Raw genomic sequence first — 27109 nt, 5'->3', positions numbered from 1 at the left:
CATTATAAATTGTATAATATTTATTCTGCATTTTGTTTTTTATATCATTTACATAATATATTTGATATTATGTATACATTATTGTATTTTAAATGGTGTAAAAACCTGTTATTAACCTCAAAATAAAGCATTTTCCCTCTGTACACGACTGTGGGGACGAGCACTTCTGTGGTGCTTGGAATTCTATATAATTAATACAAATCAAATATTGCCACATTGATGGCTCAAGAAGGTGTAATTGTTCAAATAACATATTGTTTTATTTTAAAATGTAAAGAAATTGTAACCCTAAAGTGTTTTTTTATGTGTAATATTTCTGTAAAGGCTAGGGACAGAAAAATGGACATTTCCATAGAATGAACCCAATACACTCTACTGACAAACAAACAAATATGTGACATAAATATTAGCTCGATCTTTAAAAATGTATTTAGGCTATTTTTCCTCCCACAAACGCGTGTGTGAAAATAAGACCTTATAACCCATTGGCCCTTGTACCATTCAACTTCTATTCTTTAGCCTACAGACAAGTTTTAATAATAATAATAATAAAAAAAAAATATATATATAGGCCTATATATATAGGCTATATATCTAGACCCTAGTATTTCAAAAAAAAAAAAAAAAAAAAGGTCTACTAAAATAATCTCCACATTATGCTTAAATTAAATGATAAAGACTACAATTTTGATAGGCCCACATTTTTTTCTTTTTTTCTTTTCTTTTAGTTGTAGTGTTAGTAATAAATAGTGTTAGCCTACATAATACAAATAGCTACTTAATAATTAGTCATTCTGTTTTTCTCTGCCCCTTTCAGCGCCTCTTTTCAAAGGTTTGCACCTGTTTTCTGCGCAGTTATTCATGCGGACTTGGATCGACTTCAAAGTCATGTCACTTTAAAAGTCGCAGATTCCGCTTGGATAAAGAAATAAAGGGGGAAAAAATCGCCACAGAACAAATTCAACATCCGAGGTCGCATGTATAAATAATGAACGTGTCGTCCGAACAATAGCAACATACAGTTTGTTCATTTCGACATATTTAAATCAAGCAGAAAAGTTGACAAAGGCTTGAAGAGCGGAGGAGCTCAACAAGGGCTCTATTTACAGTCGGAGGAGGAGGAGCGGAGGGCCACTGAATTAATGAATTAAATAGTGCTGAGGCGCTGAAAGTACGTATTTTCATCAACTATGAAAGGCAGGACTGAGACGAGAGGCGAAAGTTTTCAGATAGAGCTGCTAACAAAACTTTTTGAGCAGTTCCACTTAAGACAAGACAAGAGATAGAAAGATAGAGAGGAGGATTGAGAGAGAGAGAGAGAGAGAGAGAGAGAGAGAGAGAGAGAGAGAGAGAGAGAGAGGAGGACATTACATAATAAATCGGTAACATTCGACCGGGACGAGGACCGACTGACACTTATTACTGGGGTCGAACCGATTATATATAATTTTTTTTAGCTTGACCGATTGCATGACAGTTTAGGTAGTGCATTTTTAAAAATAGTGTTAATAGTTTCCAGTTTGTTTATTGAATATTAACATGTAGAATTATGAGACCTCCGCAGCTTGTCACTCTCCTGGCGCGGATGATGATGATGATGTTGACAAAGTTGTCAGGCACGCGCTTATCTTCATTCTGAACGCCTTCTCAACTTTCGCCTCAAATTCTCCTCTGATGTGTCCTGATATCGGAAAACAGCAGTAAACTGTTGCAAATCACAAATAGAGCTCTGCGTTCAAGTCCTCAGTTAAAGGTAAGTGCTGAAGTAAACCTTGTGAGGCCTAGCGGTTGTGTGCTGAGATTGTGTTCATCTTTATGAAGCCATAAGCATGCCGTTTATGTGAAAAATGTGCAGTTTTGAATCCAACAACATTTCTCATCCTCAAATAAGTAAAGAGATTGAAGAAAATCCTTGCAAGGTAGATAACTCAATATGAGACCGTTGAAACAGGTGCATGTCAACAAGATGCATCATGATTGTTCATGTAAAAGCATATATCATTGATAATAAGAATCAGGGTGACAATGTACAGATAATATAATGTGTTGAATATTGAGTTGTTTAGCCTGCTGACTGGTTATTCAAATGTCCTGTTACATGTTTAATTTGTCATTTAATTAGCTAAAATTAGGCATTTTCTCTTTATGTTAGTCAATATTCGATTACTTTAGTTATATTTGAGTTTGTATTCATATTTTAATGCAAAATATATTTACCCTAAAAACAATGGATTCCCTAACTTAATGAAAAATTTGACTGTGAAATTGAAATTTGCAAATGCTCTTTTTTTTTTTTGCCTGGTATTGGTTTTGGTCTTGTCGAATGCATTTGTCTGAAATGAAACAACACTTTAGACATTTAAATATCATGCTTTTTGGTAGCACTTTATTTTACAGTCCTGCTGTTTCCCACGATGTACGTATTACAGTAATTACAATAACTGTGTAATAACTAGGAACTAACCCTGAACTTCCCCTAAACCTAACCTTAACCCATGTAGTTATCTTATATTACCAGTACTTTCTTAGGGAAGTACACTGTAAGTGCACATACTGTAAAATAATGGGTTACACTTCATTTTATGGTGTCATTGTTACAGTGCAATTATATATTTAATTACTGAGTAATATTAATTAACAACATGCACTTACTAATAGGGTTAGGGTAGGATTAGGATTTGGTTGAGGGTTAGTTGCATGTAATTATGCATAATTTACTGTTATTACGATGGTAAGTACATGTAACAAGGACAAATAAAGTGTTCCCAAATAATGTGCAACCTGTTTTTTTTTTTTAAAGTAGATTGATTTATAACTAGAACTTTCAGTGTTTAAAGCTTTTAAATTCAGTTACAGTTCACTCAATTAAATAACGCTGCTTCTGTTTCATGAGCTGCAGAGAAATAACATTTACTGATGCAGAGATATAAAAGAGGAGGCATATCTGCCACTATCAAATCATTTCATAGGCTTTGACTGAAACACAACATTGCGTGGGTCTTTTCTTTTTTCTTTTTTTTTTTCTTTCAACTGATCTGATACGCTCCCCATGGCTCTTTCTGGCAAACATTACAACTGGCAAAGTTTTTGGATTTCCTCTTTGGACTGTCCCCCCCCCCCCCCCCCCCCCCCCCCCCTCATTCATTTCAACCTGGTTATTTTGGAGATTTAAACCAATCTATTAATGAAATAAATAGACCAGACTGCTTGCATAGATATAATGTGCAATAGATTAGTTCATAGAGATAATGGATCAAGGAAATGGTCAAGGAAATGTTGATCTGTTAAGTGTCTCGATTTGTTGGCAGAGTGATTTCCAGAACACTTTGCACTGGATCAAAGACGCCAAGCACATTTAACTGTGACTGTGAGAGCTGGATTGGATCTGGTGAATAGAGGAAAGTAAAAGTTTGCACAGCCACAGAATACTGATGAGAGACTTTAATATCGGTCTGTTTTTCGGTCTGTCCATCTCTCAATGTCATTCTTTCCTTTCTCTCTCTCTCTCTCTCTCTCTCTCTCTCTTGTAAGCCCGACTAAAGGTCCAATAATACGGGGAAGGTTTCTGCGCGTTACTGTCTTTCCTTTTACGCAACACAACAAGATTAAATGAAATACATTTTCTCATATATATTACATCGTTATTTCATCTGACTCCATAAATGAAAAAGGTTTTAATGATATCTGAGCATCATTAAAAGTGAGCGAATGTTTGATTATTCTTTTTAACTCTTTAAGTATGTTTTACCCAGTCCAGATTAGGAAACTGTCGCTCAGTGGTCCTCACGTCTTCTGTTTAACGCAGATCTCACGTTCACAAGCTCATCAGTTTTGATCACCAAACAGAGGTAATTGCTGTATACCTGAGATGGGTCACATTTACGCTTACACAATCAAAGATACTGTGGTGTAGCCCCCATGGAATTGCACTTGAATTTAACTTAATGTTTACTTCAGTAGAGGTATGGCCACTATTACAGATATAAGCTGACCAACTTTACTTCTCTTATAATAGCTTTGGATTGGCCATGCCGTGGTTTCCCACGTACACTTAGTTAAATTAAAACAGAGGTAAGACACACCCAGATTTAGATTGGTCAAGCAGCATTTGCTGCCCTAAAATGAAATTCACTTCTTGTCTTTGTAAACCAAGTACACTTCAATTAGTGCCAAATATTAGTCGTCACTAATCTGACGCAAAACTTGCGGGAACATACGAATCCGTTCAATCTATTTGGGAAAACAAGTTCAGAGTCAGTCGGAATAAAATCAGATGTTTTCATGTTTACAAATTTATTATGAACAGGTAAATGAATCATGCCAATTTCATAATCAGTTCAAAGATAATAAATACAAAACATCAAATGCTCTGTGAGCCTGACATCAGAAAATACATCACGGGCTAATGCACGATCGCTTCCGCGTTTTGTCTCAGCCCGCCCAGTTACATCCGGTGCTGCGTCGGAAGCCGTTTTTGCATTCGGTGGAGATAATGGCAAATTACACTCGCTGTTTACAAGAACTTCCATCTGTTAACGTGAATGATGTTTACAATATTGTGAGGCATTTAGCTGTCACACCTAAGAGTAAGAAAGAGAAGGGCTTTAAATTATATATTTCCAGCTACATCAACAACTTTGAGGGCGAGTATTCTCTCATATCATGCGAAATCCGACTAGCGAATCGGTTTCTAAAATCGTTGTCTCCGTTTCTGAGAAAATTAATTTTATGAAAGTTTTGCCGCTAGTACACTTCGCTATAGAACGCGCTATGCGGAAGTAAAGACGCTGGCTGAGATTCTACCGGAAATACGTCAGCAGCGTTCATGCATAGAGCGTATTTGAGCTACAAAATGCCACAAGCGATGTAAACATGAGTTCACAGTGTGAATTTGCATTAATCACCGTCCCAGACTTACTGGGGACAGAGGTTGATTTACATGGAAACATTTGCTAACAATGTGAATTTACATTGAGTTTACACCTTTGAGAGCAGGATGCCATTCGCCTGGAAGACCCACCCTCCTCTGTGTGCGAGTTATCTCTAAACTCTTAAAAACTTTATTACCTTTTGGTTTACTTCTGTGGGAATGAAACCTTTGTACCAGTCGCACTGAGACATTTCAAATGATACCAAACATGTGTAATACTGTATGATAATTATTCACATTAAACCATATAGATTCTTGGGTGAATTTTGGTGATCTCAGCATGAGAGAGAAGGAATGGGGGAAGAGGGAAAGAGATGTAGATTAGGATGATTCTGAGGTGAGACCTGCGTCTCGAATGGTGATGCTACCTTCACAAGAGTGAGTTCAAATGGTAATTTCCTTTGTTCTCTCAGAGAGTTGCCCTCTCTTCCAGTTTCTCCAGTCTTACACTCTCTCTCTCTCTCTTTCTCTCTCTCTCACACACACACACACACACACACACACACACACAAACACAGTGTTATATTTTTCAATGGTGGCTTTTGTCTCTTTCATCTCTTCTCCGAACAAAAGGATTCTTGTGTATACAGGACAGGGAGTGAGAAAGAAAGAGATTGAGGGAGGAGAGGAAGAGTGACAAAAAAAGTCAAAGACAGTTTGTAAACTGCGCAGTGAAACTATCATGGCTTATTTAAGTGTGGTTTTTGACGCTCTCATGTCAGCACACATCAGTGCGTATTTGAGTATAATATGAGTCTGGACACGCCTCCTCATTCTTTAGGACTGTTTTGCACATTGTGGGACATCAATAAAGTCATAAAATAACAAATTGAAATATGTAAATGCTGACAGAATTCTCCGGTCCCTCTAAGTAGTATTGAAGGAGTTTGCATGCATTCTGGACACTTTATATTCATAGTAAAATATTCACGCGTAGGCTAAATGTACAAGCATTTATTTATGCCTTTAGATCAAAAGGTCTTTGAGAGCATGAGAAACACACATTCAGTGTCTGCTGTATGTACTGTACTTGTGTGCGCGCGTGTGGGCGCGTACTCGCCGGGGTTCAGAGGTCAGCTGTGTGTACACTCTGCTCATAACACGTGTCTCGACGAGGAACCGCCTCGTCCCGTTAGTATTCAGAGCACAGAGAGCCAGACAGATACCTATTCATTCTCTCAGTGTGAGTCCAGAGAGAGAGAGAGAGGTCAGAGAGGGGAGAGCGTATCAGATCGCCCTGGTACTCATTCATTTCATTTATTTATTTTATTTGGTGCGGAAGGCAGAAGCTGAGAGAGACTAAACTACCACTTAGACATTTAAACAAGAGAGGGAGATCGAGAAGAGAGGGAGATTGAACATAGTGCATGAATGGAAAGTCAGTCCTTGTGTGTAACCTCACTAAGATATCGTCCGCTGTCCGTATTTCAGGAGACTCGATGGAGTTTTTAGTTATGCTTTTGTTTAAATATTAACTTTGTATTTGCAGTTTGTCCTAAAATTCACAGATGAAGCACATGATTCAATTGTTTGACATCCAATAAGTGTATAAAGCCATAAAATGAAGGCAGCGGCTATTTACACTATAGTGAAAATAGCAATAGATTCTATTTACACTAAAATTATATTTAAAATATGTAAAAAATGCAGTATTTTCTTTGCAATAAGTGTAAATAGTTAGATGCACTTATAAATTGTGGCAGATACTATTTGCACCTCAGTATTGCTGCACATTAAATGGTATGGAATACTAACATAGTGTAAATTATTATATTTTATTCAAATGGATTTATTATTAAATAAATCATGCCGCCTTATTGGGATAATAAAGCCCTGCCTAGACCTAACCCTAACCCCAACTGATAAACACTTTATTTTTAAACCCATGTTAGACACTTTATTTTTCACTTTTCAAATATTTTCTTCATTTTTATTGAAAATAAATGCCTTTTCAATCTGATATGTGTTGGGAAAAGCGAGTAAACCGAGTCAAACGCGGGTCGATTTGCATCAAAACTTTCTGTCACGCACCTTAGCCATACACTCACAATCCAGTTGTAATTTTGTCTGGCCCAATCAGACGTCAGTGGGCGGAGTCAGTGTAAATAGCCTCTGCCAACAAGGCGGGCTAAATAGTATAAATAGAAATTAATTTATAGCTGCTCAGATCATTGATCCTGTAAGAATTTAATGAGCCAAATACATTTAGGCTATAAAGTGCTCTCCACAACACGCATTGTTTCAAAGCAGCTTTACAGAAAAACATGATGTTAATGTTTAAGATGCCTTAGGGTTTCACACCTTACAGTAGCATTTAGCACTTTACAGCTGGGCAATTTTTTTTTTGCAATGATACAAGCAATCAAGCAGTTGAGATTTGCCATATTGCTTTACATGAGGTTACTGTAAAGTAACATGCGTGCAGGTAAAGTTAGACATACTTTATGGGTTATTTTATATACAAAATAATATAGCGCTGGGTGATATTATATACAAAAATGAGATTTTAAGATACTCATGTATATATACTCATATTAAGGTTTTAATTGACTGCAGACTAGGAATCTTCTGAAACACTAGAGAAGACTGGCATCTCTTTTCTTAGGAGAAACACCTTTCTCCATCATTTTCATATCAGTGTGTTTGAATCAGCTGGTGTTTTTTTCAGTGGATGTATGGAGTTAGTTCTCCACCAGTTCACACAGTTGTCAAAATTAATATAAATAAATAATTTTCAAATAAAAAACGCTTCAAAATGAAAGATGATGCATTAAAAAGTATATGATCAGTAAGTTATGACAACATGTGTTTTTACATTGCGTTTTTAAATTTACACACTCATTTTTAAAGTCAGTTTAATGTCATTTCAGTTGAAATTACTTAAACATCCAAGTTAATTCTACTTAAACTTTTAAGGCAGAAACTTTTTTTTTTTTTTTTTTTTGCAGTGCATGTCATGTAACCGACCATTAATTGACTTGAGAATTAGAGAACCGTGGATTTGCAAATGTGTTGTTAAATAATTTAAATATTAATCTAAAATCTCATGTATTTACAGAAGTCAAAGAGGTTTTGTCAAAACTTTGGGAATTCTTGTTTCAAAGAATTGCTTAAAGAGATAGTTTACCCACAAATGTAAATTCTGTCATAATTTACTTACCCTCATGTCGTTCCAAACCTGTATGAGTTTTTGAACACATAAGTAGATATTTTGAAGAATCTTTATAACCATACAGTTGTGGGGAACCATTGAATAATAATAAAATGGAAAAAACATGGAAGTCAATGGGGTCCAACAATTGTTTGATTATAAACATTCTTCATTTCCTTTGTGTTGAGCAGAAGAAAGAAAACTCACACAGGTTTGTAACTTGAGGGTGAGGAAATGATGACAACATTTTCATTTTTGTCTCAACTTTCCAAATACTTTTGAGGCCACCGTAGATTTATTAGAGAAAAGCAAAAGTAGTTGTGTGATGGAGCTTGAAAAGTTTCTCCTATGCTATTGGTTCTTGACTAGTGTATGATTGTGTTGTGAAGTAAAATTTGGGATTAACAACATCCAGATAGACAATGTTTGGCTTGCATACACACAACGTTGGAGCTAAAGCCGTAGAAGAAGCGAGGGAACCGTTGGAAAAGCTGTCCAAGGAGCATCTACCTTGAAGTTTCCAAAGGTGAACGGTTGGGAAACGTCATCCTCAGTGTAACAGAGGAATGCAGTGAATAATATCTTTCCGTCTCTGATTCCTTCCTGCAGTTTTGTGTTTTTGGACGGTGAATAAGTCGGCCTTTTTTTCAAGCGAGCTCGGCATGTGAGTCGGTCTGCGTTGACGACCAGCCTTTAAATGAGAAAGGGCAGCTGCTTCCACTGTGTGAATGAGGGGCATTTAATGCGCTTGGGCAGCTGGAGGGTCTGAATGTAGAGTTAAGAAAGAGGAACGGACCACCACAGTCGGTTGGCCCCCCAAACCCGGCCCTGTACCCCTGCCTGGCACACATAATCCTCGGGAGAGAAGGATGCGCTCACGTGTCCATGATAAAGATCGCTGAGAAAGCAGCTTTCCTCATTTCAGCTCTTAGAGAATACGTTTTTTAGATACTCGCTAATGTGTCCCTAATGTGTCTCTCTTTACTTGGACGATGCACGTCTTTCAGATAGAGCTCAGATAGAGATAGAGCCGTCTCTCTTCCCATGTGCCATTCTTCTATAATGCTACGAGACGACCTAGTTTTTACAGAAGGCGATAAGGTGACAGGTTTCTCACAGGGAAGATAACTGTTGGATCCGTTAATTCGTTAAAAAGAACAACTTTTTATGTCAGAGTAACTTGAGACTAGTTTTTTGTAACCTACTGTGGCTTGCATGAGTCCCATCTGATAACGTCCAATGCTGCCCAGATAAGTGAGAGAAATGAGTGGAATTATTAGCAAAGTGTAAATGGCAATTAAATGAAAAGAAATGAAAGATCGCAATAGTAATGCTGTAATACACTTGTTATAACAGCAAAACCTGGACAGTGAACACTCAAACAAAGAGATGTCTGGGTTACATTTGACCCCGCAAATACCTTTAAAACATAAAACATGAACTATTTTAATTAATGTCATTTTCTTGCTTTAAAGAAAATCATTGAAAATAATGAGATGGCAATACCAGACTACATTCTAAGACAATTAAGATAAACATGCTTAATTGTCTTGAAAAAAATGCCACAATACAAAACATGGTTATATTTTCTTTCTGCAAAACATTATTTTTTAATGTCTTTTGTATGAAAACCTGCCATGTTGACTGAGTAAAAAACGTACACTATGTTTGTAATGAATGAAGTTACTGTGCTATGAAGTGTCTGTGAACTGTTTAATATGGTGAATAGTTTGCTTCACCGAGAGATTGTAAAAATGTAAAACTCATGCCGAACTGAACAACTTCACCATCAATCAATATTAGCTATATATTTTAAAGGAGTTAAAGTCCCCCTGTAGTCAATCATTTTATCCCTTAAAACTCATCTTTGATCAGCAAAATGACATATTTAAACTTTAAAAAAATCCTCATGCCTTAAAATATCTTGAATGTAACTCGACACCCTTGGCTCATTTAGTATACGCGGTTCTATGAATATGCAAATGAGCCCCGCCTCCACTCACTCACTCAGCTCAGAGGTCCACTCGTTGACGATCACACGTTGATCTGATTGGTTACAAGGTAGTTTGTGACGTCAGAAACACCAGCGATTTCAAAGCGTGTTTTTGAGACTGCCTTTGGTTCACTGCAGTTTTAAGGAGAAAATACTCAGCAATGGTGTCGACTTATGAATTTACACATGGTTTGTCTTAAAGCATATTAAAAACACCATATAGACATATAAACAACATTAAAAGCTGGATTTTCACCACAGGAGGACTTTGCTTCGATAATTTTATACTCAGAGTTATAAATAAACGAACATGCACACTTTAAAGCATGTCTCTCTTCCCATTGTGGGAATATCAGTTTGCGGTTTGTCACTGTAAATTATAAGTTGATTTGTTCTGTTTACTTCCAAATATTTTTGTATATATTTACACGAAATGTAAGATTAGATCTATTACTGTTTTTCTCCATATATGTTACTGTTGCATTCTACAGTCTTTTACAGTTAAAATGATATACATTTTTACTGTGTATATACATTTTAAAGGAGTTCATTTGCATACTTTTATACTCTGAGTTATAAATAAACTAAATAGAGATTTTTCATTTACCATGATCAGTGAACACGCACACTTTAAAGCATGTCTCCCCCCCCCAGCTATGACCTCCGCCACGCCCCCTTCCTCCCGTAGCCCCTCCCCTCAGAAGGTCTGCCACTCCCAGACTCAGACAGACGTCCTAAAGCCACTCCTGGGCGGAGGAGGCGGGGCTTCACCGGGAAACGGACCCGCGGCGTTGAGGCGTCGTCGACGGGTGCTATCTAAAGATGGGCGGAGCAATGTTCGCATCGAACACGTCAGCGGCCGAGGGGCGCTTTACCTGCGTGACCTGTGGACGACCTTTCTGGACATGCAGTGGCGCTACAAGCTTTTCCTGTTTTCCGCCACCTTCGCTGGCACCTGGTTTGTCTTTGGAGTGCTGTGGTACTTGGTGGCATTAGTGCATGGAGATTTGCTAGGTGAGGATGCTCCTCAACTGTGCCTTAAATCACATTTTATGTACATAAATATTGATATGATATTGTATCGTTGCTATTTCTGGGTCTTGTCCTTCCTCACCAGAGTTTGACCCTCCATCCAATCACACGCCGTGTGTGATGCAGGTCCAAACTCTGACGGGAGCGTTTCTTTTCTCCCTGGAATCGCAAACTACGATCGGTTACGGCTTTCGCTGCATCACTGAGGAATGTCCGCTTGCCATCATCCTGCTTATCGTCCAGCTTGTCATCACTATGGTGATGGAAATCTTCATCACTGGAACCTTCCTTGCTAAGGTACAACTAAAATTTGGATAAACGCACAGTATTTTAGTTGTCATTTTAGTCACATTGTCATGTTTTTTAATGTAAATGCGCTAGACGGACGTCTTTAACCATTGCACTCGCGTCTCACGTCTTTTGCAGCCTCTGGTGCATGACACAGCTTCCTAAAAACCAGGGATGTGAATTTTCCCCATTTATACAGATTTTCGTATTTTCCGACCTTAAAAGTATGACAAGACTAGAATTGCGTAAATCAGATAAAAGTAAGGGGGTGTTGGGGGTTGGCTGGTTACTGTATGATGATTGAAATCATGAAATGGACTTAATTAATACAGTTAAACTGCAAAATGTTTCGTTTTCTTATACATTTATTTCATGCACGGATTACTCCCGACAGCGCTGCTCGAGCTCGCGCCGCCATCTGCGGGACACTGTTAGCATGTTGGTCTGGGTTCAAAGCGCCAAATGCGAGTAAAAATCTGAGTTGAAACTGTGTTACTCGCCAGTTGCCTGGTAACTTTTTTTATTAATTAAGACAATGCATGGTTTTGAGAATGTGATATGGCTTTAGTGCAGTCATCAAAACGCAATGGTTGTGATGTAATTATATAAATATATAGTCTGACACGCTGCGTGTTTCAGAGTAAAGCACAGCACTGTGTTCATTTTCAGATTGATGCACAGTAAATACTCTGCAAGCGCTGTGTGTTTGAGTCACTTATAATTAGCATTTGGAACTCAACATGTGCCAACTATCTTCCCAAATTTGTAATGAGAATCATTTATTAATCTGTTGTTGTCAACAAAGAGAAGCTTAAGATCTCCCTACGGTTTCCCGCCAAAATAAAAGGACAGTGGTTTAACGTTTGAAAGCAAAGAAATTAAGACAAATAATGTTAGTATTGTAATTTTACCGTACGTTCTGTAAAATAAAATAAAATAAAAATTATTATTATTATTGTTATTATTATTATTTATTAGTTTTTTTCTTTTTTGTTTTTAGCTGATCACAGGCCTGAAAATGTGGTGCTCGAGTTAAAAGAAGTTCAACTTTTAAAAAACGCGTCTCTAGACCCTGCACTTTTTTTCGTTCTACTAACTGCGTATCGCTTTTTAATCAGCTAAAGACAAAAAAGAAGAAAAACCTAATTAATAATAATAATAATAACAATAATAATAACTTTTAACGTAACCATTTTTAATTTATTTTTAATTTTAATTTTATTTTACAGAACAACAGTAAAATTACAATTACTATCCCTTTAAGTGCCCTGACACTGGAAAAAAAATCGAGTTGCTAATTTTCTTTTAATTTTCTAAATTTTGATTAAAAAAAAATCTGTAGGTTTGCTATTCTTGTTTGTAGAGCTGCACAATTTGTTCAAAGATTTTGTGATTTATATATCAATATGATCATATTAATAATAATAATAATAATTATTATTATTATTTGTATATAAAAATATGAAATAATAATTTAATTGAAGTGTGTAAATATTAAATATTTAAGAAAATATAATAGTAGTAATAATAATTTTATAATTATTATTACTGTACTTTACTCTAAAACAAACACTGCATATATGTATTTAATTTAATTGCAGCCTTTGCAATCTGATAATTGCACTGATTTTAGGTTTTATTGCGATTAACCGAAACTAAATCAATGGCTAGATCTGGAACAATATCTGATTAAAATTTTACATTTATTCTGTGATATATAGGTAGCTCGGCCGAAAAAACGTGGCGAGACGGTGAAGTTCAGTCAGCATGCTGTGGTGGCCAATCACGAGGGCCGACCTTGTCTCATGATCCGTGTCGCTAACATGCGCAAGAGCCTCCTTCTGGGCTGCCAGGTAAACACATCTCTGTCAAATTCTGATGAAAGAATGGTGAATCTCATATTCATCGTATACGTGCAGCTCATCATATCTCTGATTTCGCAGGTGACAGGTAAGCTCCTGCAGACGTCAGTGACTAAAGAGGGTGAGACGGTACGTCTGGACCAGAGGAATGTAGCCTTTCAAGTGGACACGTCCAGCGACAGTCCCTTCCTCATTCTGCCCCTCACTTTCTACCACATTATAGATGACAACAGCCCAATGCGGGCCTGGGCCGCCAAAGGTACGCAAGCCTTGAAGAACTAGAGCAATAAAATGTTATGATGTTGGAATTCCAAACTGCAGTATGAAAACCTAAGTCTAGAACGTCCCATCCGAAAACATATTCCTTACTTTTTAATGGAAGTTGAGCTGGTATCTTTAGCTCAACTAGGTCTTGGTTTAAGCATTTGCCAACTGTGTAAGTGTAAGACAGAACAGAAGAGGTAATATTTCAGCTGGTGCAACCTTAGGTGTCGACCAAAGGGTTGGTGGTGCCAATGTAACGGAGGTCAGCTAGTAAGAGATGTGCAGGTAAACCTCACTCCCCTGACCTCAAGAGGTGCCCTTGTGACAGACGCAAGAGACTGCGGTCTTTAGTGTCCTTGTTAGCGCACCTGCCTCCGATGCCAGAAACTAGGGCTGTCACTAACGTATATTGATCGATTATTTTGTCGATTAATTGAGTAATCGGACATTTTTTTGTGGTAATAAAAACAGACCTAAGCAAACAATAGCCTTTAAAATGACTTAAAATACATATATAAATAATTACAATGAGGAAATAATAATTGTTTCAAATAAAGTATCAAAATCATATTATAGTTTTATAGAAAAACACTTTTAAAATGGAAAATATAGTATACATAATATAGACAATCAACTAATGTATATTATGTATTATAACAAATGCCTGCAGAGGGCGCCAACGGTCTGGTGTTGTGACACTTTACAGTTGATCAAATACTTGTTAATTCTCGGCTAAACAATATTTAATTCAAATGTTAACTTAATCATTAATATTTGGCAAAATCTTTTAAATAGAAATGCTACAGCCACTGTAATTTCTTGAATAAGAAAATGTGGACATCAAAACACGCAAACTCAGAGCAAAGGGTTTAGACTTTTATTTTGAAATCGCAAAGAACAGTTCGCATATTTAGAAATGTATTCTCCCGTGTTGGCGTAGGTTTATAAATGATTCACCTTACAAATCTGATGAAATGGCGCACATTGCGTTCCCAGATGAACATTATAAGCAACCTAAACTCACAGCATTTGCAGAGATGGAGTTTGAGACTCGTTCCATGCATGTAAATGATAGCAGTTCATGTGGAGCAGCATCTGTGCGCGGAGCCACTCTGAGACACACGTAACCTACACGCATGTAAATGATTAAAGCACTCAGTGGCATTATCTATGCCTTAGTATGTTTTTAAAATGGTTTTAATACATTGTGCAGCCTTATAAAGTGGTCTAATAATGCTGTTCATGGATTTTAGTCCGTGGAACACGCCACTTCCGTTTTTCTGCCGCTTACTCGACACAGGTAAATTACAATCAAGGATTTTTTTTAAATCGAGTACTTGACTTTAATCGAAGAATCGTGACAGCCCTACCAGTAACACAGATTCAAATGATCCCTCGTCACGGTGCGAGTAGAACCGGAGGGGTTACATTGGTGCCGTGACCCGGATGGGAGTGAGGTTTAGGGGGGTGAGTGTAGCGGAGGTCAGCTAGTAAGAGCTTTGTGAGTAAACCTCACTCCCCTGATCTCAAGAGGCGCTCTAGTGACAAACGCTAGAGACTGCGGCCTTTAGCGTCCTTGTTAGCGCACACGCCTCCCATGCCAGAAATGTTGGTTCGAATCCTCCTTGTTGCAGTGCGAGTAGAACTGGAGGGGTTACATTGGTGCCGTGACCCGGATGGGAGTGAGGTTTAGGGGGGTGAGTGTAGCGGAGGTCACCTAGTAAGAGATGTGCAGCTAAACCTCACTCCCTTGATCTCAAGAGGCGCTCTAGTGACAAACTAGCGTCCTTGTTAGCGCACACGCCTCCCATGACGGAAATGCTCGTCGCAGTGCGAGTAGAACTGGAGGGGTTACACCAACATCTTTGAGATTCCTGATGCCCAAAAAGTAGAGCAGGGTTCGATTTTTTTAGGGTATGCATGAACTGATCAAATGTATTCTGTGAATGCAATATAAATTTCGTTCGATAAAAGCGTCTGTCAAATGCATGAATGTGTTTTAGCTTAGACTAATTTGAGCTTCTTTGTGATTGTGCGGGAGTGCAGAGGTGGCACTAGGTATGGTGGCAGATGAAAACTGTCAGTAGGATACACCTGAGAACAGGGACAGCGTGGTTCGGCTCCAGCAGAGTTTCTCTGAGGATAGAGAGCCGCACGAGAGAAACGTGAAACAGCAGTGTGGGGAGAGGTGTCAAAGACATCAGAGAAGCTCTGTTTCAGTGCTGAGGTCACGCTGCAGGCAGAAAGATCGAGGAGTTCTGGCACTTTGAGCACACGCTGGTGCCCTGTTTCCACTGACACTTCACACCTGAATCAAGTGCGCGTAGCTGGCTCAATTTATGTTTCCACTTTGCCTCTACTTGATTAATCATGAGGGTAAATGTGAACTAGATTTGTCCATTTAGTGTTTGCCTGTGCAAAACTTGCTGCCACGATTCTAGGGTGTTGCTATACAGTTGATAGGTGGTTTCTAGGGAATTGTTAGTGGTGTTCTGGGTTTTTGCTTGCTGGTAGGGCTGCACGATATTGAAGAAAAATGCGATAACTCATTAAATAATGCAATATTTGATATGCGATATGATAATGCTTAAAGTGTGTAAAATAAACTTAAATTATCTTTAAAATATATTAAAAATTATAGAACCAACATACGTGTTTCACATTCTTTTTGAGACAAGAAAACATCCCTACAGCTTCTGAAAGTGAACAGCAGTGTTTTACTGTAGCAGAATAAGTGTTATTTTAACATCAGTGTAAACCACAGGGGTTCAGGGTTTCAAGAAAGGCCTATAGGATTATTTAACAACAGAAACAGAATAATCAAATGTAAAAATAAAACACTGCTTAGTTTTCACTGTATGAATTAAATATATACTGATTATTATTAAAGCTACAAAAGTTATTCAGCCAAGAGCAGCGAGTGATTTTCTCTTCGTCTTTTGTTCATGACTCCAGTTATTGCAAGCCGTTGCGATATTGCGATATATACATTTGCGATAATTCAATAATTTCGATATATTGTGCAGCCCTACTTGCTGGCCCAAGTCAAAATGTAATGGTGCGTTCAAGTCATGTCGGATAGATCATATTTAGAAGTTGAACACAAATGAAAGGAACCACAATGTCATAATTGTGAGTGGGAAATGGTCAGTGAGAAAACATAGTGGACTCAATGAAGGTGATGTTAACTTTATTAATTTACAATAAAGCTAGGTTGCATGTACAAAATATGATAGTATTATACAATAAAACAATTCAGTTTGCAGTACCTTTATAAATGTGATTAAAATAAATCCTATTCATCACTTTGTAGAAAAGGCACATCGCCATCTTGTTCAGACCAAAGTGATTTGAACGCGCCTGACATCATAATTACGACTTCCCAACCTATGAATACGAATTTGCAGGAGAGCACAACAAGAGTCTCACATCAGTGTTAGTTTGTAGAACTTAATTTTAGGCTGTTTAATTGCCAGCCAGGTGACAATCACAAGTCAAGATTGCTTAGAAAAGTGATGGCACGCCAACAAATCACTAAAGCCACTTATTTATAATATTCCTTTATGATTGTTGATTGTCAGATCTCAGTTGTCTTTAATGGCAGACTGTATGACAGTCAAGATTAATTAAAAACGGACGCACGCAAGAAAACTCGTCTTAGTCATCATCAATCCGATGATGAATACATGAATAGCAAACACAAACAATCTCTTGCGTATAATTTGGTGGTGACTTTTCTTGAAAAGGAAAAATAACGAAGCTGATGTGTGGAGCGAGTGGTGGTTTGTTGTTGTTGTTGCACTAAATTCATCATCAGTTTGTGTGCTACTATTGGTTTTTTATTTGACGTTGTCGTAGGAGAAGCCACACTGCAGGACTGTGTCTCAAATCTCCTGACCCTGGCAGAATTTCATCTGAGCTCAAATTTGTTTGCAATGGTCATTAATTGGCTGTCGGTGAACATTAAGCGATTAAAGACTTCAGATTTCGGCCTAGGCCCTAGGATCAAAATCGTGTGCGCTTGACTTAACTCCAACTAAAGCCGGGTTCACACTGTATGATTTATTGTAGTCCTTTACGACTGATGCTAGTCAGATCCTCGCTGTAAGCCATGTCGCATTGTAAGATCTCAGTTGTCATTGATGTCAGACTGTACGACGGTCAAGACGCGTTAAAAACAGACACGCGCAAGAAAACTTGTCCGGAGTTTTACATCATCAATCAATGGCGCGTTCGTTCACCGTGAGCTGCGCGTTATACGCGGGATTAAATTGGTGGCTACAAAAAAAACTCTAACGTTAATTTGGGTCAGGCCTTGTCTTGAAAAACGAAGACAATTTGATGGTCGTCGTACGAGAAGTCACACTGCAGGACTATGAGTCATTTCTTCTGACACTGCCAGAATTTCGTCTGAGGTAAAATTCGATCGCAACGGTCATTAATCGGCTGTCGGTGAACATGTCAAACTAACGACCAAAGACTTCAGATTTAAGCCTAGGATCAGATGAATCTTTTAGGATTTCCAAAACTTGTTTCAGACAGCCAAATCGTGGCCAAAATCGCACATCGCTTAAGTTTAAGCAATAGTAATAGCACTTTGGCAATCAGAAACATCCAGCATCAGAAGTGATCAGCCAAGAAACAGTTTGTTTTTTTGATGCGACTGTAATTATGTATTGAGGCAGCTTCAAATCCAGTGATAATGAGACTAAATATCTCAGGTGTTTTGGTGACCAACAGATCTCCCCGCATTATAAAACAAGATGTTTGAAGTTATTTTAGCCATTAACTAAGTGAACACTAAATTAGTCTTTGCAGGTTTGAGGGTAAAAATCAGGACCATGCAGGAAAGTAACAGCTTATAGCAGCCTGGCCAAGCTGCCTATTCGTCTGTTTCGATGGTTATTAATGGATTTTTGGGCATTTGTCAGCTGGTCAAACAGGAAGACTGGGTTTTTGGAATTTGGGAATTATAGAAATCCTTTGTGGGAATTTTTTTATTGAATAATTGGAGGTTAAAAGACAGAAGCAGATTTCACGTTCTCTCTGCAGCAAACACAAAGTTTTAGTGTTAGTTGTAGAAAATGTAATAATGGCTTAGGTTAGCGGGGCATGTTTACAGGAACTAGGGGTTTCTATTATTGGCAGTTGAGCTGCATTTCTCATTTCTCTTCTTCCTCCCTCCATCTCATTTTCCCTCTTTTACCCCCCCTCCCCATTCACTGTCTCTGCAGACGTAGCTTTATCAGTCCCCCATCCCTCTTTCTTTTATACATTCTCTCTCTTTGGCTGGAATGCGTGTATGAGAGCGTGCCAGAGCGTCTCATTAGAAGCACAAAGCAGCCCAGTTCCTGGTGCTGACACGCAGGTCGTGGATCCAGTTACGGTCCCAGTCTTTACCCCATCGAGGGCCCAAGCTATCAGACCCTCCGGTCCCCGCGTTTGCACTGAATACGACTCTCATCTCGCACATCTATGGGTTTTCCTGTACGTGCATCTCCTTGTGTATTTGTTTATAGTGTCTTTCTCAATGCTTGTTTCTCATCGGGTCTGTAGTCTAGCCAGATCGCCCTAGTGTAATTGACTGTAGTCGGATTATACGGTATAGGGTTATACTTAATAGACCCCACTTACGCCTAATGCTACCTAATCCAAATGAAACTCTTGATGACTTCCCGTGTCATCTCGTCAAACTAGAAATGACTCTGTTTTTGTATGTCGACCATAACATTAATATGAAGTAGAAATAGCTACTCACAATGCTCCCATGGAAGCGCATTTGCACATGAATGGAGCTCAAAGAGGAACTGGCACTGGTTTTAAAAACGTGTGCGAAAGCGTGTCGCTGCGTTACAGTCTAAATCTGTAAATGCATGAGTGGCTGTGTGTAAACGTACGTGTGTGGATGTGTGCCCACAGTGTGTGTGAATCTATAGTAAAAAAAAGAGAAAACCTAAATGCAGTGTGCCCGTCTGTTGAATGTGGCATTGTGTTTGTGTAAGAGGCTGAGGAGGAGAGACACGGGCCTCTGCGTGCTGGAGCCTAAAGCCATATGAACCACTGAACATGAACATGTTTGAGTCCCTGCTGAGGTGTATGCAAAGATTGTGTTCTGCAAAGATGCCTTCTGTTGATTAGGACTTGTAGTATCAAATTAGAGATGCACAAATAGAAACAATAGCTGGAAAATGACCTAACCTCACCCAAAAATTGAAATCCTGGCATCATTTACTCACCCTTATGTCATTCCAAACCCATACGATTTTGGTTAATCTTCGAAACACAAGTTAAGTTAAGATATATTTTTTAATAAAACCTTGAAGGTTTCTGTCTCTTTCAGGTAAACCAAATTTAGAAGATCCAAAAAAGTCATAAAGGTGTCGAATCGAGCTTAATGATTCAGTTTAATCCGAGTCTTGTATAGAGATATGAACAGATTCATTGTATTCACATAAACACTTGGGCTTGTGTGTTCATCACATGCTAGAACAAACCTTATTGGTTCTCGTGCGTCACGCACAATAATTTAGTTATTGGTTCAATGATGATACTATAATGTGTTTACCATACATGATGATCTCTATGTATTACATCATTGTTTAGATGTAAATAAAAGCTTAAATTAGATGTGTTCATCGTATAAAGTGATCTTCTAAGTTTCGCTTTCAGTGGTGAAACAGAAACCTCTCAGGTTTCGTTAACAAATATCTGAATGTGTTTGGAAGATTAACCAAAGTCTTATAGGTTTGGAACGTCATGATGGTGAGTAAATGAATATTTTCTATTTGCTTTAATGCAATAGTCAAATTACTTTGGATGTAATTTACAAAATACAAGGCTGGGTTTAGATTAAACCAGGATTAGGCCGTATTAGTAAAAATGTAAAAAAAAATTAAATGTGCCTTTACTGGTGTGAATCTTGAGAAAAAAGAAAAGAAAAAAAAAAACAATGGCACTGATATATTTTAAGATATTTCAGTGCAAGTTGGTTTCAGTTAAAGAAGCTCACACATGCCTTTTAGTCTGCGATTGGGATTAAGCCTCGTCTATGAAACCGGACAATAGAGTTTCAGAGTCTCAGACAGCCTTGGTTTATTTACTGAGAATCAAAACACTATGTATCATGAGCTGACGGGGTGTGCATTCATTTATTTGCAGACAAACCACCAGAATAAAAGATCAGTGTAAAACATAAATATTAGTATTTCTATTTTACCATTGTACTATATTGTACTATGCAATAAAATTACTTATTAGTGTTATTAAATACTGTTTTTTACTTTATAGTACAATTGTAGAATTTCTTATTTTGCTTAATTAAAAAAAAAATCGAATTAATATTAGTTATATTGAATGTGTCAAAAACATTGGGAATGTGGGAAAACTCAAGTGGAAAGTTTTTTTTCAATCTTTTCACTTTATGGTTACTGAAAGAGGTTTGATAACTTTTCCAGGTTTTTCTCAAATCGTTCAACCTTAAAGGTGCATTGCGCGAGAGTCTGAGTTTTCGCAGAACTACGCCCCCTCTGGCGGCAAGCGAAACTGCAACCAGAGGTGTGCACGCTCACGGACCACACGCACACGCACGCTTGCACGAGCTCGAGCTGGTCATAGTCATAACCCAAGGAGCATCAGCCGCACAAATCTTTTGTTTACAATCATAATGTCTTCAGAGGTAATAAAGTTTTAAATCTGCAAGTAATTTAAAATATGTGAAAGGAAAGGCAATTGAGTAAATAACACACTTATGTGTGAGGGAAAAAATGGGGGTAGTAGAAAACTTCGTTTTTTATTCCCATCTATCTCCATGTTGAACTGTGTTATGTGTTTACTGTATCCACTTATGACTATTATTATGGAAACACGTTCATGAACAATATAAGTTATAACTTTGTAAAAGCTCAAAATTGTAATCATGATACCATACCATACACAGTCGGTCAACAAAGTACACCCAAATGTCTCAAGGTAATAAACAATCAAGTGGCACTATGACGTTACCATAAAAGCCAAACAGGCTAATCCGCCGAAGATTTGCGGGGGTTTAGCCTGTTTTATTGATCAGCTAAGTAGCATATTCCAATAGCAATACATCGTAATTAAGCAGTAATTTGCTCAAAATTTGTGTCTAAGTATCTAACTTATATATCAGCATTTTATATCACAATCATTCTGAACCTGATCACTGACAATGGTAAGTTAGTAAAACCTATTCCGATTGTACATTTATCTAGCTTACGCTAAAGCATTACACATTTTATGGATCGTCATTTATTGTCATTATTGGCCGTATCAGACATTAGAGAATGGGATATATCTTACCTTTTTATCAAGAAAAAAGCCAACTGAGGATCCCGTTTGAGCCCTAGAGCAGACCGGAGATCTCTCCATTTGTTGAAAGCCTTCCCTATGTTTACTCTCGTCTTACCCCGACGCCTGTCTGACTCCAATTTGGACCTTTTGGTTGCACTAGACAAAAGTTCTCTTTTTTTATCTTACGTGGAGTTTGCGTTGGTGTTTGAAATGAACTACAAGCCGGTCTCTTAGAATCCATTTTCTACGGAGAATGGCGGCGTCGGCGCATACACAAACCTGCCAGACATATGAGCGTGCCGTGAACGCGCATGACGTCACGCCCAGTCTCAGATTCCGACCCGAATCCCTCTTATTTATTTTACTGTACAGGATTATAGAGGCAATCGCAGTGATCAGAGAAGGGCTCAGTCAGCCCATCAGGCAATTGTTTAAGCATGTATGGGTTAGAAAACGGGTATTTTTAACATGAAAAGTTGCGCAATGCACCTTTAAAAGTACGCTCATTTTTCACATGATTTTAATTAACATTTTTTAAATGTTTTTATTTTCAGTACAGATTCACTCCCCAACAAAATCACCCCAGTAATTCTACAATTAATTATTGAGGATCTATTCAAGTAATCTGTTGAAAATTCCTGTATTTTTTCCATATCGCAATATATATTGCAGAAAAACAAAATATCGCAATACCATATTTTCCAATATCGTGCAGCCCTAGCTCAAATGAGAGCAGTGTGTGTTGAGCTGTCCTGCTGAAATTGATAAAGAAATATTCAAACAAAATGACATATCATGTCATCATTCACTCCCCCTCATGTCGTCCCAAACCTGTGTCAGGTTTGCAAAAGGAGATGTTTTGAAAAATGTTCCTCCTACTATTGTCCATGCAGTGACCATATTGATATACTGAAATATATCTTAATAAATAAACAGCTTTTCGTGTCAAATTAGTGTATTTTAGTGCATTAGTCATTTACTATGTTTACTTATTTATGATACTGTAATAGAAGAAAAGTAACTAATAGGATTTTCTTCCTTAATTCAGTATCATATTTGATGGGGACATGAAAAGGCACTGCAAGGAATGACCCATATATAAGCGTGTCTTTTCCTCAAACGCATTAAAGACACAGTCAGAGGCCACATCAGATCGGCTAGAAAACACACTGACGGCCCCTGAGGGTCTTTCCACTGAGCTCTGCCACGATCAGAGTGTGAACCACACGTCAATGAATTATCATTAATTAGCCAGTATGCTGTGAATTTATGAGCATTTATGTTATATAATTCTTCTGTCTATGTATACTGGCCCTAAACCGTTTCGGATGCTTAATGTGCTTACCGTCTGAATGTCATTGCATTAGAAAATATCACACCATTTGCCTTCTGTTGTTTGAGCAATAACACTAAAACAATACAGATCTTACAAACTTCTCTGAAATGTTTTTGTGATTCTTTTTGTAAAATAATTTATAATGCAATATCTAATGCAATGACATGTATAAGTGTGACTTAAGTGTTCAAATACGTCTATGCATTGGATATATTTGTGTGTGAATGTGTATGCATTCCAGAAACACACTTTGCCAAATGTTTGTGAGCATGATGAAGTGATCTTGTGTTTATGGATTATGAAACCCCATGTTTTTTGCTCCCAGAATGCAGAACTGGCTCTGGGTTAAAGGAGAGACTGTTTTCACAGATGACAGTCTCTTGCTCTGAATGTGGGATGTTGATGCAGGTGTGTGTGTGTGTGTGTGTGTGTGTGTGTGAGAGAGTGTGTGTCAGTGGGTGAATGGCATGTTTACGATTTAAGGCATTTGTATTTCTGCTGGGATGAGCCATAAGTTTCCTTGCACACCATTTTTTTAAGACATTTTTCTGAATTGTGTTAAACTATCTACTTGTCTTGCTGCTGTCTGTTTTGATGCAAAGTGTGTGTGCATGGTGTCGGTTTTTATTGTAAAGGGCTTTTTGCACATCTTTAGAAAATTTTGTGAAAGGCTTTCTTAATTTTAAAGGAATCATTCACCCAGAAATAAATGAATTCTGTCATCATTTACTCACTCCCATGTTGTTCTAAACCCATTGACATTTGTCTTTTAAGAATATACATTTAATGAACATGTATGTAATGAAACCGGGATGTTAAGCTCCGAAAAAGTCCCTAAAAACTAGTCAAGTCACCTTCATTTATACAGCGCTTTTAACAATATAGATAGTTTCAAAGCAGCTTTACAGTGATAATAGGAGATTAAAGTGACAGAGATTGTTTGGCTTTACAGCCGCTCTAGAATAAAGTTATTGTCCAGCTAAAGTTAGTTTTTGATTGATTCACTTCCATTGCAAAAATCATTATTTCAAGACTTCAGATGCAAAAGCCGTCTAAGTCCGTCTAAAGTTTTCGTTTAATATTAACATTTTTAGCAGGCTCCTATGTATAAGGTATAGGTTTCTACCCAAGTACCGGCATTTCTGAATGGGCTGAGGCTGGGATTCAGCGAGTCTGAAGTGAAAGTATTTGGTGATCGTATACTATGTGCGGAGAGCATTCACTCAATATTATTATCTCATTTTTTGGCTTTTAGAGGCTTTTGCATCGGACGTCTTCATTTATTCACTTTGGGGCCGCTTACACAACACTGTTTTAACTGAAAACAGAAAACTTTTAATGCGTTTCTGTATTTCAACCTTTTGAAATAGCGACCCTGTACCCTAAAACTATTCAATATGACAGAGTAAGTTTCTGATTTGAGAGCAGCACCATGTTTTCATTCGCCATCCATACAGGTTTATAACAGCATGGGATGAAGTGAACTGTATTAAGTCTGATTCTCTACGTATCTTTCCTTCTAAGGTGGTGGGTGGACAGATCCGGAAATGGCTGACTTTGAGTTGCTCGTGATCATGAGCGCTACCGTAGAGCCGACCTCGGCCACGTGCCAGGTGCGCACCTCTTACCTGCCCGACGAGATCCTGTGGGGCTACGAGTTCCCCCCCGTCGTCTCCCTCTCTCCATCCGGAAAGTATGTAGCAGATTTTGCCTTTTTTGACAAGGTTGCCAAGACCAAGACCCCGCCTGTTTTTAAACAAACCCCGCCTCCCAGCACACAGTCTCCGCAACACCAAGGCAGCGGCAGCGGAGACCATGACACGGAGAAGATGCGATTGGAGGAGAGCTACCGGGAGGAAAGGGGGCGGGAGAGGGGGCGTGTCCGAGACCAGCACAGCGTCCGCATTAGTAACGTCTAGAGAGAGAAAAACGGCTTGGATGAATGACTGAGAAAGGGATCTGATGGAGATAAACTGCTTGAGTACTCGTTTGATTCAGCGTTAGCCAACTTTTTTTTTTCTTTTTTTTTTTTAGATGCCACTGAGCTTACCTGTTTTACTAGGTAGCGTGCCAGCAGAGTTGGCTAGCGCTGAAATACACTGGCATGCAAGCATGAAATAGAGAAGGGAAAGAGAGCGGCTATGTTCGGAAGAGCACACTAGCATACTACTCTTGCTGTTTCTGCAGAAAACTGTGCACAGCATGACCGTTTTCTCTATGAACAGAACACAAATGACACAAATTTGATTCCTTTTCACATAAATTATGATTACAGGGGCAGATTATCCGTTTATAAAGACTTATTTTTGCGCGGTTCCTTGCACGTTACTATGTAACGACCTAAATACATCGTCACCATAGTACTTGATTTGTAAACGAATACATTTTGATGTTTGCATCACTTAATCAGCTCCATATGTGTGGATTTTCTGAAGATTCAGCAAATGCGCCTGTACCTCATGTTTGTTTTTTCTCACACTATTGGTGAGGTTTAGGGTTGGTGGTTGTAGGCCTACGTTATTTTCAAATGCAATAGTGCATTAATTTTTTACCGCAATCACCAGATGTTTCATTTGGTCATGCGCCACATCATGCGTCCCAAACACGTTTTTCTAGCCTGGTGGGTTAGAAAACCCTCAATCAGCTCCCCTCAGTAGTCAGGGCACTGATCAGGGAGTCCCCTATACCCTTAATTAGGACACTGTTTGAGGGAGCGGCCATTTGTAGGGGTGTCTGAAACCATAGTGGACGTTATTGAGTGCACTCATGCAATCCCATAATGCACCGCAATAACAAGTTTACAACTGATGTACGCTCAACGGCTAGAAAATACTAATAATGCACTGTGAGAGTCACGCGTCAAATCAATTGCCACATCTGACCAGAAGATGGCGCCGCAGCTGAATCATACATCCATCCACTTTCCAAACCGCGCTGGTCCAGCATAGTATCATACAGGCATAAATTCCTTTTTAATTGATTATTAAATAGTTAAATTAAGGTTTATACATAGTTTCCATGACATAATTTAAGATAAATAATTAGCGTTTTTCACGTACAGAAGACAACGTTGTCAAAGCGTTTCCCGTTCAAACAGATCGAAGAAAACGATTAATAAAGACGCTGTATTCTGCTGCCAGGCCAGTAGATGGCGATGTCACTTTGTAAAGAAACACTACACTTCTATAGACGTCACATGTGCATAGTCACCGTTTTCACAAATTCGCATTTTTGTAGTTTACACGAAGACGATAATGGTATCATTTTCAAAACCGTGCGGATTGTATCACGTTTTCAATAGTTTAAGTTTTCAGGCCCCCAAAACGCTATTGTCGTGTAAATGGACCACTTGCACTGAGCTTCGTGACGCACTTCCGTTTGGAAACAGTACTAATGGTACTACCGGAAATAGTATTTCCGGTAATGTTTACTTTCAATGTACTGTGGTCAATCAGTTGAACAAATGCAAAAGTAGTGCATCAAAGTAGTTGACTGTCATTCTGCTCTACGCTGTGTGTGTTATTGATTAAAATATCCTAGCCTATTTAACACCGTTACAGGCCCTCGCGAGCATTCATTCATTCAGCTATTTTATGGACTGGAATGAACACCAGCGCACACAAGCAATCCTTTTAATAGTCAATTTCATTTCAAAATGTAAACGCAACAGGTAGGAAATGTCAGAAAGAGAAAAACACTGTTAATGAGAAGACGAGCATATAGGACTGCTGCAGCTTAGTGGATAAATATATTTAGCCTATTTATTAAGCCTATTTATTCTTTTTCTTACGTGAATAGGGTAAAAATGTTAACCTTTAGATATCACCATGAAAATTACTGAGTTGATTACTTACATCAAGACAAACAAAAAATGTATTACAAGTTTTTTTTAAATTGAAATTGAAAATGTCTTGTTGAATCTTGTTGACACATAACAGTA

At 38.2% G+C, this 27109-nt stretch overlaps 1 protein-coding gene across 1 annotated transcript; it reads left to right on the top strand.

Annotated features, from left to right (window-relative positions):
• The first annotated feature begins 970 nt into the window (after positions 1-970).
• On the top strand, positions 971-27109 carry kcnj10a (potassium inwardly rectifying channel subfamily J member 10a). The gene is made up of 6 exons (XM_084404682.1): positions 971-1753; positions 10729-11088; positions 11192-11403; positions 13116-13247; positions 13338-13515; positions 24694-27109. The coding sequence occupies exons 2-6, from the start codon at positions 10731-10733 to the stop codon at positions 25086-25088; spliced, it is 1275 nt and encodes a 424-aa protein (XP_084260808.1). The 5' UTR covers positions 971-1753; positions 10729-10730; the 3' UTR covers positions 25089-27109.

The sequence above is a fragment of the Rutilus rutilus genome (assembly GCF_951802725.1).
Source record: "Rutilus rutilus genome assembly, chromosome: 3".
NCBI classification, from domain to species: domain Eukaryota; kingdom Metazoa; phylum Chordata; class Actinopteri; order Cypriniformes; family Leuciscidae; genus Rutilus; species Rutilus rutilus.
This window is presented reverse-complemented; position numbering and strand designations above follow the sequence as displayed.

Coding starts and splice junctions, on each gene's coding strand:
- kcnj10a (XM_084404682.1), top strand. CDS start 10,731: ATGACCTCCGCCACGCCCCCTTCCTCCCGTAGCCCCTCCCCTCAGAAG. Junction 11,089..11,191: donor AGTGCATGGAGATTTGCTAG/GTGAGGATGCTC, acceptor CTTCCTCACCAG/AGTTTGACCCTCCATCCAAT. Junction 13,248..13,337: donor GCCTCCTTCTGGGCTGCCAG/GTAAACACATCT, acceptor CTGATTTCGCAG/GTGACAGGTAAGCTCCTGCA.